Genomic DNA, 12,609 nt, shown 5'->3' with positions numbered 1-12,609 from the left:
TGAGCTGAGATGTTTTCTCAATGATATGACCATTTGCTGAGCGACTCTTGTAGTTTTGACCGTTACCTTAACAGCTAATGGGACATGTGAAAGAGCTTATGAAAGATGACCCATCCAGCACCTTCACTCTGGAACCACCCTTGTTATCAGTTTAAATGGTGGGTGGGTGTATGTTTAGAAATATTAAAAGTAGCAGGAGCAGGAGGAGGCCATTCAGCCCTTCAAGCCTGTTCCACCTTTCAATCTGATCATGGCTGATCATCCAACTCAGCCCCTGTTCCTGCTTTCTCCCCCATACCTTTTGATCCCTTTTGCCCAAAGATTTATATCTAACTCAGACTTGCTCTGACGAAGAGTCATTGTTTCGGGTGGCACGGTGGTACAGTAGCTAGCACTGCTGCCTCACAGCGCCAGAGACCCGGGTTCAATTCCTACCTCAGGCAACTGTCAGTGTGGAGTTTGCACATTCTCCCCCTGTCTGCGTGGGTTTGCTCCAGTTTCCTCCCACAGTCCAAAAAAATGTGCAAGTTAGGTGAATTGGCCATGTTAAATTACGTAGTGTTAGGTGTAGGGGAATGGGTCTGGGTGGGTTGCTCTTCGGAGGGTCGGTATGGACTTGTTGGGCTGAAGGGCCTGTTTCCATGCTGTAATTAATCTAATCTAGACTTGAAAGATTGGCTTGCTTTCTCTCCATGGATGCTGCCTGACCCCTGGTGATTTCCAGCATTTTTTTGTTTTCAGTGCAGTTACCAGAATCTGCAGTATTTTGCACCTATATCCAACTCCTTCTTGAAAACGTTCAATGTTTAGGTCTCAACCACTTTCTATGACAGAGAATTCCACAGGCTCCCCACTCCCTGAATGAAGACACTTCTCCTCATCTCAGTCCCAATGGCCTACCCATAATCCTTACACTGTGACCCTTGATTCTAGTTCTCAGCATTTGCTGATTCTTTTTTAAACGATGCCCTCATTCATGAACTGAAACAAGATCCCTGCTTTCAGATTGTATCAATTAAAGGCCCAAATGATACAGCAGGCTTTATATCTGAGGGGAGGGTGGTGCTGACATTGTGAAATCACTATGACAACACGCAGAGCAAACTCAATGGTTCGACGTTCCTCTGTGAGATCACTTACAACTTGTAAGGAAATTGGAATAATTTGAAATAAACATAGAGAGTACTGGAGAAATTCGGCAGGTCTGGCAGCATCTGTGGAGAGGGAAGCAGAGTTAATGTTTTGAGTACTGTGTGACTTTTCTTCAGAATCTTTGTCCCGGGTGCGTGTCTCACTTTTGATTTGATATTTTTTGATTTATCATGGTCGCATGTACCTAAGTACAGTGAAAAGTTTTGTTTTGTGAGCAGTGCAGGCAGATCATAGCAAACAAGGACATACAGATGACAGAGTGAAGTATACAAGGTTGCAGCTGAACAGGAGGTGCACAAAGTAATGTCAACATTAGATTTGAAGTTAGATAGATCCGTTCAACAGCCTAATAATATATAATAGGGAAGGGATTGAATTCCGCAGCTGTAATGTCATGCTGCAACTGTACAAAATGTTAGTGTGGCCTCACTTGGAATATTGTGTACAGTTCTGGTTATCCCATTACAGGAAGGATGTGGAAGCATTGGAAAAGGTGCAGAGGAGATTTACCAGGATGTTGCCTGGTCTGGAGGGAAGGCCTTATGAGGAAAGGCTGAGAGACTTGGGCCTGTTCTCATTGGAAAGAAGAAAGCAAAGGGGGGATTTATAGAGACATACAAGATGATCTGAGGATTAGATAGGGTAGACAGTGAGTCTTTTTCCTAGGATGATGATGTCAGCTTGTACAAGGGGGCTACAAATTGAGGGGTGATAGATTTAAGACTGATGTCAGAGGCAGGTTCTTTACGCAGAGAGTGGAATACCCTGCCTGCCAGTGTAGTTAACTCAGCCACCTTCGGGAGATTTAAACAATCCTTAATTAAGCACATGGATGATGATGAGATAGTGTAGGGGGATGAGCCTAGATTAGTTCACAGGTTAGCGCAACATCGAGGGCCGAATGGCCTGTTCTGCACTGTGTTGTTCTATGTTCTACATAACAGCGGGGAAAAAGCTGTTCCTCAACCTGCTGGTGTTCAAGCTTTTGTACCTTCTGCCTGACAGAAGAGGTTGGGAGAGAGTGTAACTGGGGTGGGAGGGGTGTTTGACGTTGGAAGCCTTTCCACGACAACGAGAAGAGTAAATGGTGCCCGTTGAAAGTAACAGGGTTACTCAGTGAGCAGCAGATTTGAGCTGATTAAGGTATCAATTAAGATGGCATCATGCCAATGTCTGACTTTGCACAGAACAAAGTGGCCATTCAGACTTGCAAGAGGGAAACCTGAGGCTACAGAGCAGCATGGGAAGTGTCGAGGTGACCAGGTTTGTCCCAGTTTGAGAGGGTATCGATGCTCCCACTAATGCCAAGCCCAGTGTTCTCCGTAAAGCCCAATTATGAAAGGGAGTGCTGGATCAGCAAATACAGTCTCGCTGGAATGGAAACGTACACAATTAGCATGTTTTTATCAAACTTGCAGGGACTGCACCCACTGCTCATATTCACTTTTGTAATCAGAAATCTGAAGTAAATTCCTGCATGTGTGGCACATCAGCAGAAAGTGATCATAGATTCATACAGCGCAGAAAAGGTTCTTCGGCCCATCTGGCCAACATTGACCTAACTGCTACTAAAAGTGCGCTAATCCGAGTTTCCCATATCCCATAGCCCTGAATGTTATGATATTTGAAGTGCTTATCCAAACATTTTTTTAATGCCTGTAAGTCTTCCGGACTCCACTACCTTCCCAAGCAGAAGGTGTGTTCCAGATTCCCGCCAACCACTGAGTGTAAAAGTCTTTTCCCCAAATTCCCCCCGAATCTCCTGCCCCATTCCCGAAAACTATGCCCTCTCGTGATTGACCCCTCGACCAAGGGGAACAGCTGCTCTCTAATCTCCCTGTTCATTCTCCTCATAACGCTAAACACCTCAATTGTGTCCTCTCTAAAGCCTTCTCTGCTCTAAAGAAAACAATTCAACCCTATCTAGTCTCTGCTTATAGCTCAATATCTCATCGCAAGCAACATCCTGGTGAGCCTCCTCTGTACTCTCTCCAGTGCTATCACATCCTTCCTGTGGTGAGGTGACCACAACTGCACACAGTACTCCAGCTGCGGCCTGACCAATGGTCTGCAACTCCAACACAACCTTCTTGCTCTTATACTCAATGCTCTGACTGATGAAAGCAAGTAAACTATATGCCTTCTGCACTAACCTATTCATGTGCTCTGCCGACTTCAAGGATCTGTGAATAATTACCCAAAGATTCCTCTGTTTTCTGATAATGCCTGATTGTAATGAAAGCAGCCACAGTCTGAAAGGACCATAGGCAGAGAGCAACATTGAGAAATTCGGACCATCAGGTTAACCTGTGGAAAGTGAACCTGCACTGTTAACATCACTCTGCATTGTAAACCAGTCAAGGTTAGAGTGGTGCTGGAAAAGCACAACAGGTCAGGCAGCATCTGAGGAGCAGGAAAATCGATGTTTCGGGCAAATGCCTTTCATCAAGAATGAATCCTCTAACCTTGGCTCTAATCTCCGGCATCTGCAGTACCCACTTCTGCCCATTGTAAACCAGTCATCCAGCCAACTGAACTAACCTGTACTCCTAGCAGGCTTTGGCAAAGTAACCCTCTGCACCAGAAAGTGTTTGCAATAGTTTCCAGATCTACAGATGGTGAGGGGGAATAGCCAAGGTCTTTTCCCCAGGGTAGGGGAACCCAAAAGTAGAGGGCAGAGGTTAAAGATGAGGGCAGGAAGATTTGAAAGGGACGTAAGGGGCAACTGGTTCACGCAGAGGGTAGTGCGTGTATGGAATGAGCTGCCGGGGAGGATGGTGGAGACAAAAAAACCTGCAGATGCTGGAATCCCAAGTAGACAGGCAGGAGGCTGGAAGAACACAGCCAGCCAGGCAGCATCAGAAGTCAATGTTTCGGGTGTAACCCTTCTTCAGGAGACTGGATGACTTTTAAAAGACATTCCGATGGGTATATGAATAAGAAGGGTTTAGAGGGATGTGGGCCAAATGCTAGCAAATCTGACTAGATTAATTTAGGATATCTGGTCGGCATGGATGAGTTGGACTGACTGTTTCTGTGCTGTCCAGCTCTATGACTCTGTGTCTGCTTTGATGTTCATTTAGCCTCACCAAGAGAATGCCTGCATTGATATCAATTGTACAGCTCTGTTTTATTCAGCGTGGGTGAAATTCTAGCTCTTCTACAAGCATTTCCTGACTCCATTCTATTCTTTGCAATGTAACAGAGACAGAGCATTGTCGAGCCAGTGCAGGAGAGGAGACAACACCAGCCAGTGAAGTTTGTCTGCTCAACCTCTTATCTGTATTTACTCCCACACTGTGCCATCCCAACTGTCTGTGGTCATGGGGGGTTTCAGAGAAAAAGGCATTTGTCTCTGATCCAGTCCCTGTACGGACATGATTCCTTGTGTCATCAGGTTTTCTGTTATAATGCAAAGCACTGAATGACTTATTAACCTAAGCCAGCTATTGTTCATCTTAGAGCAGATAATGGTTTGAGAAAAGCTTAGTCAAAATGCTTGAGATTGTGACAGGAAAATTGATGGACTAAATACGACACAACTTCCCAGCACCAAGTGGGCCCTGTAACCAGAGTGTTACAACAACAACTTGCCTTTATATACAGATGCAGCGTTGAACAAAATGTAGTGCTGACGCACAGGAGGTTTTAGGGCAAATGTATGTAAGCCTGTTGAAGAGTGAGGTTGAAGGAACATCTTAAGAGACAGGGATAGGGAGGTGGAGAGAATAAAGAGGGAATTCCAGAGTTCAGGGCCTAGCTACAGCCTCTGATTGTGGAGCGATAAACTCTAGAACTGCTTTAAGAAGTCAGAGCTGAAAGGTTGCTGGGGATCTAAGGGGAGGAGGTGCAGAGGCTACAGGAGGCTACAAAGATTGAGGCCCTCAAGGAATTTGAGAATGGGCAGGGAAATTGAAAATCGAGGCTTTTTTTAAAATAGCTGCTATTATAGGGACTGGTCAGTTAGCTCAAGGTGTTGGAGAGCTGGATTGCAAAGTGGTGTGTTATCAATATGCAATGAGTTCACTTCCCATGCCAGCTGAAGTTACTGGGGGATGCCCCTCTCATGTGGCATGGTGAATCTCCCCATTAGTTCCAATCAACTCCCCCCCACCATACCATCTCTCTGTAATGACAAAGCACCCGACCACCCTCAGGGACTGTGAGCAGAATCTTTTCAGGGTTTGAACAATCTAGACTATGATGAGATTCCTGTCAGACAAGTAATACAGCGAAGACAATCTCAACATCAGGAACATCTCACTCCATCTTTCATGCTTTAGAGCAGCAGCGAGTGACTGATTGAGGGGAATTATTGTTTTTTACGAATGACTCAACTCTCCTGATTAATTAATATTCAGCTTCCTCTCCTACCAAACTCATCCAAACAATGAGCGACCTCGCCATGAAAACCAGGGCGGGTAACATGTCGCATTCAGTCGCCACTTTCTCTGAACAACACCTGTGTTGGACATCGGGCACCGGTATCTCTGGGCATACTCCATGGGCACTGGCCCCTGCTCTCCACATTCTCATACATTGCGTCCAACGCGTGCCAGCCCTCAGGGTCCATCTCCGATCTGCTTACGGTCATAGAGTCGTAGAGATGTAGAGCATGGAAACAGATCCTTCGGTCCAACTCGTCCATGGCGATCAGATATCCCAACCTGATGTGGTCCCATTTGCCAGCACTTGACCCATATCCCTCTAAACCCTTCCTATTCATATATCTTTTAAATGTTGTAATTGTACCAGCCTCCACCACTTCCTCTGGCAGCTCATTCCATACACACACCACCCTCTGCATGAAAACATTGCCCCGAGGTCCCTCTTAAATTTTTCCTCTCTCATCTTAAACCTATGCCTTCTAGCTTTGGATTCCCCCACCCTGGGAGAAAGACCATGTCTATTTATCCTATCCATGCCCCTCATGATTTTATAAATCTCCATGAAGTCACCCCTCAGCCTGTTCCAGGGAAAACAGCCCCAGCCTATTCAGGCTCTCCCTATAACTCAAACCCTCCAACCCTGGCAACATTCTTGTAAATCTTTTCTGAGCCCTTTCAAGTTTCACAACATCTTTCCTAGAGCAGGGAAACCACAACTGAACGCAGTATTCCAAAAGTGGCCTAACCAATGTCCTGTACAGTTGTAACATGACGTCCCAACTCATATACTCAATGCTCTGACTTGCAGGATGCTCCTGCCCTTCAATGCTGCCCCTGGGGCTGCACTGGATACCTCTCAGTGTATCACAGCAGCAAGGGCACTGTGTACTCAGGGACACAGCCCCAGCTCCTCACTCACTGTCAGAGCACTCACTCCCTCACTCACTCACTGTCATAGCATTGACTCACTCTCTCTCATTCACTCCATCACTCACTCACTGTCATAGCACTGACTCACTCACTCACTGTCATAGCACTCACACACACACACACTCACTCACTCACTCACAATCATAGCACTCACTCACTCACACACATTCACTCACTCATTCACTCACTCACTCACTCCCAGTCACTCAGTCACACACTCACACACTTACTCATTACTCACTCATTCACTCACACCCTCAGTGATTCACATACACTCACAAACACACTCACTCCAGGCCCACATCCCTGCTGTCCTGCCTTGCCCTTTGCCACAGACACAAAGGAAGATTGTATGAGTTGTCAGTCAGCCTCAGTCCAGTTGAGGGGGCAATACCCAAGTCAGGGGGTCCCAGCACAGTGAGACCGAGGGAAGCCTCCAATACCAGTCCGTTAGCCACTTGGCACAGGGTTGGGGTGCACTCCACATAAACGGGGGCTGGAGCTGAATGTCAGGCAATCCACCGCCCAACTTGACTCTTTCTGCCCCTTTCTGGACTGTTTGCCCCCTGGAAAGAGACACAGGCTAGTATTGCAGTAGGTGGCAGTGGGTGGTACATTGGTTACTGTTGGTGCAGGTGGGGAGGTGTCCCAAGTGAGTGAGTGGGCAGCGCAGAGTGAGTGTGTCGGGAGGGCGTTGGGGTGGGTTACCATGAGTGAGGGAAGATGTTGCAGCTAATCGTGAGGGTGATGGAGCATGAGCCTTGGTGGGAGGTGAGTGCAGTAACAGGGAAAGAGAGAGTGGAGAGAGAAGATGGTGGCACCTACCTTGGCAGAGTGGCGAATGTCATTGACCTTCCTCCTCCAGCATCGGGCATTAGTGCAGATGGCTGAGACTGCTGTAACCCTTGGACCAGGGTGGCATGGACTGGTGGCTTGCCCCCACCCCTCCAAACTGATTTGGACCACCACATTTGCAACAGCCTGTCTAGCAGGGCCTCCAGGTCCCCGCCCACAAAGCAGGGTGCTGATATACCCCTATCCAGGGCAAATATCAGAAACTGAGCAGCTCCAGACGGACAGTGCTTCTCGCGGGGCACAGAGGGTGTTTAAAGATAGCGTGGAGGTCAAGGGATGTTGGTGAATTCCCAGCTATCTGTGAGGGTAGCGAGGTGTTCCGGGAAATGCATGTGGTAAGACAGAGCTGGAATCCGAAATGGGGGTCACCTTCGGGGTTGGTTAATGAAACGGAATTTGCGCAATACGGTGAGAGAACTCGGCTTTGTGAGGGTAACCTTTCACAAAATGTAACCCAGATGTCGCCCCAAAAAACATAAGATTTGGCCGATGGTATCATTGACTATCACGTAGATTAGTGAGACAGAGGAGTTGGATGCACCAGGGTGAGGACACAGGCAACAGTTTGGAATGATCTCAAGTTTACGTGGGATAAATCCAACCAACATGATGGAATATTTAAGTGCACACTTACACAAGGATTCTGTTATATTCCGGGACTGTCTCTGTGGAGCTTGCACATTCTCCTTGTGTCTGCGTGGGTTTCCTCCGGGTGCTCCAGTTTCCTCCCACAGTCCAAATGCAGGTTAGGGTGGATTGGTGGGTTGGCCATGGGAAATTGCCCATAGTGTTCAAAGATGTGTGGGTTAGGGGTATTAGTCAGGGGTAAATGTAAAGTAGTAGGGGAATGGGTCTGGGTGGGTTACTCTTTGGAGGGTCAGTGTGGATTTGTTGGGCCAAATGGCCTGTTTCCACACTGTAGAGATTCTATGGTTCAACAAGATACTTCCAAAAGGGACCTGGGGAAGGGAAAATGTGCAGGGCCTTAGGAAAGAGCAGAGGTGTGGTACTAATTACATTGCTCTTTCCAACAAGCTAAAGGGCCTCTTATTGCACTGTGGAGCAAGTGAGGTCTGCATATGCTGGAGGTCAGAGTTGAGAGTGTGGTGCTGGAAAAGCACAACAGGTCAGGCAGCATCCGAGAAGCAGGAGAGTCGATGTTTCAGGCACAAACCCTTCATCAGGAATGGGGTTATTATTGCACTGTACTGTTTTTGGCCATGTGCAGAGGATTGAGTTTCTCCAACAATGCAATCCCTAAGGCGTGGCCTTCGGGATTTCTCTGCAGTACAATGTCACAACTTTCTGTATCGTCACCATCAAATACCAAGCCCTATATTGTGTCCGTTAACTGCCCAGCCCCTTATGTCAGTGGTCTATAAAAAAGGGAAGAAGACTCTCCACTTCTGAATTTAGCTGAATGCCAAGAAGCTAAAATAAAACAGATGTCACTGACTCTGCAGTTGTTTCCTTAATCGTCAGGGACACGTGAGAACAGGGTTAGAGTGAGACACAAGACCCTGTCCACCTGTTCCCCAGCTGCTCCCTCACCCTTTATCAATCAGCTCTGCTTTAAGTCCATTCCACTATCCCTTGACTTGAAACAGAGTTGGAAGTCTTCATTAGGAGGTCACTGCTGAGCTAAGATAAAAGATCGGAGCTGAGACAACTATGGGTACTGAGATTCAGGTGAGTGAAACACCTTGAGAGAATCCATCAGTGGACTGGAAAAGACAGTGGTACGCAATTGAAAATGCCTCACTCTAAAGGTAAAGTCATTATTTGTCCCACTCTCATTTGAGAGACAGACAAGGGTGGGAGGGAGGTGGTTTAACTGGAGGGTCACCACACCTCAGGGGAGGGGGAGATGTTGCAAAGGCGAATCCTTTGTGGTAACCTCAGTCCATGTGGGAATTGGGTCCATGCTGTTAGCATCCCAAACCAGCTATCCAGCCAACTGAGCTAACTAACCACCAAAGCTAAAGTTACCATATTCCTACCAGAGCACAGGGCCACTCTCAGTAGAGAGAGAGAGAGAGAGAGAAATGGTGGTGAGTTTAACCTGAGGGTCACCATACCTCAGGGCAGGGGAGACGTTGAAAAAGAGAGTCTTTCATGGTAGCCTCAACCAGTATGCAAATTGAACCCATGCTGTTGGCATCACTCTGCATTACAAAGTTCACACAACTGAACTAACCAACCCCCTATGCCTTCCTAAACATAGAAACAAGGATGTGGAATAGGCCCTTTGGCCATCTTGAGCCTGCTCCAGTGTTCAATCTAATCTTCTACCTCCAGGCCAAATTCTTGCTTTCTCTCCATACCCATTGATGCCTTTACTATCTTGAATAGACTGCAATGGTTTACAAAACTGGGAGAAAAGACTCAAATAAACATAAAAGATACTCAAAAGACTTCCTTACTGCAGGTGAGGAACCAAATTACCTTGAACATGTAGTCTTATTGAATAAGGGACGTAGCATCAGCTCGTCATTCCTGGTCGGCCATTTTGTTAGACATGGCGGCTTCTCTTACACCTTACAGTTGCCTGGTGCTTACCTAACAAAGCATTTCTTTCCATTTTGAACACCTTCACTGTCTGTGTGTCCATGGACTTTCCTGGGCAAATATTTCCAGGCAGTTTTATTGTAGAAGAAACACCATCAGTCCTTCAGTTGTTTTTAACAAAATGTATTTATTTATTTATTTTATATTTACATTTCCCTTTCAAGATGCAGCAGTCTCTATACTACCTGTGAACACCACGGCCCTGAACGTTAGCTGGACAAATCTGACAGAAGATCTTAAATTGATTCAGGTGACTTTAGAAAATGTCACGAAAACAGCCAATCAGAGCTGGAGCTATATGATATTCGATGGTTTGGCAAAAGGGATGAATTATACTGTTTCAATTTGCATTGAATACGTGAATAACACATGCAACACAGTACAGCAAGTACAATCAGGAACGACAAGTAAGTTCTGTTCGAAAGTGCACTTTGAAGCATTTACTGAAACCTTTCCTGCTTACAGTGGCTAATGTAAAATACTTCATCTTACTATAAAGCTCTCTCACTCCCTTGCCTGAACTTGGTGAGTAGATTGATACAATGGTGTTACTAAAGGTCCTGTAATTGGGGAACTTGTGGGAAGATTTGAGAATTGATCAGAGATCTCACTCTTAAGATGTAGATGTTAGCAGCAAAACTGAGTGCGCCAACCCCTACCAATAGTCATTTTTGTTTATTCATTCACAAGATGAGGGTAGCACTGCCTAGGCTAGCATTTATTGCCCCTCCCTAATTGCCCAGAGGGCAGTTAAGAGTCAACCACATTGCTGTGGGTCTGGAGTTACACGTAGGCCAGGTAAGGATGGCAGTTTCTTTCTCTGAAGGACATTAGTGAACCAGATGGGTTTTTCCAACAATCACGATGGATTCATGGTCACCATTTGACACTTAATTTCAGATTTTGTTTTAATGAATCCAAATTCTGCCATTTGCTTTGGCAGGATTCAAATCCCGTGTCCCCCGGACATTACCTAAGGTCTCTGGATTAACAATCCAGCGATAATACCACCCCCCCAACACATTGTACTAAAAATATCATCTTGACGTCCAGAAACATGGAGAATTGGAACGGGAGTAAGCCATTTGGCCCTTTGAGCCTACTCTGCCATTCAGCTACTGGCATTTTGAGTTGTTGTTTTGTGAGGTATTCACAGAAAAGGTCAATGTAAACAGAAATATGGAAAATAGGTACAGTATGCCATTTGGCCCATCAATCCTACTCTGCTGATCATTCAACTCAGTCCCATGTTCCCGCTTTCTCCCCCATACCTTTTAGCCCTAAGAACTATATCTAACCCCTCCTCGTAAACACGCAATATTTTGGCCTCAACCACTTTCTGTGGCAGAGAATTCCACAGGCTCCCCACTCTCTGGGTGAAGACATTTCTCCTCAGCTCAGTCCTAAATGGCCTACCCTGTATCTTTAAACTAAAAAACTGGCTTGATGGTAGAGACAAAGGGTGGTGGTGGTGGTCGTTTGCTTTTCAGACCAGAGGCCTGTGACCAGGGGTGCGTCACAGGGATAGGTATGAGGTCCATTTTTGTCAGTAAGTCATTAAATAAACAACTTGGATGGTTCCCCCTTGTTTTGGAAGGAAAAGCTTCCTTTTTAAGTAATTACTCCATCTTGGGCTGTAAAGGGAGACAGGGAGGGATCCGAATCATGCAGTGAGGATCAGAGCTGGCATGGATGCAGCTGAGGAACTTCTACTGACACAATTCACACAGACCTCACTCCTTACTCCAAACAATGGGTTCCATTATTCACCTCACATCTCAGTTGGGGGGGGGGGGGGGCGGTGTGTGGGTGCCCTGACGAATGGGCACAGACCACTGTGTTGTATGAGGCTACTGGCAATATTGCCCACTGCGGGATAGGTTTGTCATGACCATCCTCTTTCAGGAGCTGCTGGGTCTAGTATGGTGGTGGAAAACCACTCACTGATCCGACAAGAAAAGGCACTTATCTTAAACAAAGATGGAGTTCATCGTATGTTAGCAACAAGGTACAAGTGACATCGATAGAATGGACACTGTTACATCGGAGGAAATGGATGTTTGGTCTTTACTCCTTTAGGGTCCCATGCTTTTCTCCCTCTGGGCTGTCTGTGATATTCAATATTGTGTGCTGATTAAAGTAGTATTCAGGTATTAACCCTTTCAATCCCTCACACAACATTGACCACATATTATACCAGTCCTTGAGTACTAGATTATGCTATACTCCAGAGCATGAGAATCATAGAATCCTTATAGTGCAGGCCATTCAGCCCATCAAATCCACACAATCCACACAATCCTCAAAAGAGTAGGCCACCTTGACCTATCCTACTCCTGTGATCCATGGCACATCCACCCAGCCTGCTCTTCCCTGCACACCATGTGCAATTTCCCATGGCCAGTCCACCCTAACCTGCACATCTTTGGACTGGGAGAGGAAACCCTTACAGATAGAGAGAGAATGTGCAAACTCCAGACAGTCGCCCGAGGGTGGAATCGAACCCAGGTCCTTGGTGCTGTGAGGCACCGTGCCCCCACACCTTGTATCTTATCCAAAATGTCACTTTGTGTTGTTAATCTTCGTGATGTAAGCTTAAATATTGAAGAATTGCAAATGGAGTCAAAGACATTCACAGCTACTCAAATAAAAGCAAAGTCCTGCGGATGCTGCAAATCTGAAACAAAGACAGTAAGTGCTGGAGAAACTCAGCAGA

General features: G+C 46.2%; 1 protein-coding gene across 2 annotated transcripts in view; it reads left to right on the top strand.

The window, feature by feature from the left end:
* Window positions 1-12,609, top strand: part of LOC122542007 (receptor-type tyrosine-protein phosphatase H-like) — a 116,370-nt gene that overhangs the window by 40,698 nt on the left and 63,063 nt on the right. For both annotated transcript variants that reach the window (XM_087978247.1, XM_087978246.1), the window contains exon 3: window positions 10,058-10,300. In XM_087978247.1, the coding sequence (XP_087834373.1) occupies window positions 10,058-10,300 (243 nt within the window). The remainder of the gene's footprint in view (window positions 1-10,057; window positions 10,301-12,609) is intronic.

The sequence above is a fragment of the Chiloscyllium plagiosum genome, unplaced genomic scaffold (assembly GCF_037043375.1).
Source record: "Chiloscyllium plagiosum isolate Xiang-an unplaced genomic scaffold, Cpla_swu_hap1 HiC_scaffold_33, whole genome shotgun sequence".
Lineage (NCBI taxonomy): Eukaryota > Metazoa > Chordata > Chondrichthyes > Orectolobiformes > Hemiscylliidae > Chiloscyllium > Chiloscyllium plagiosum.
The sequence above is the reverse complement of the archived record's forward strand: the minus strand, read 5'-3'. Positions and strand labels throughout refer to the sequence as shown.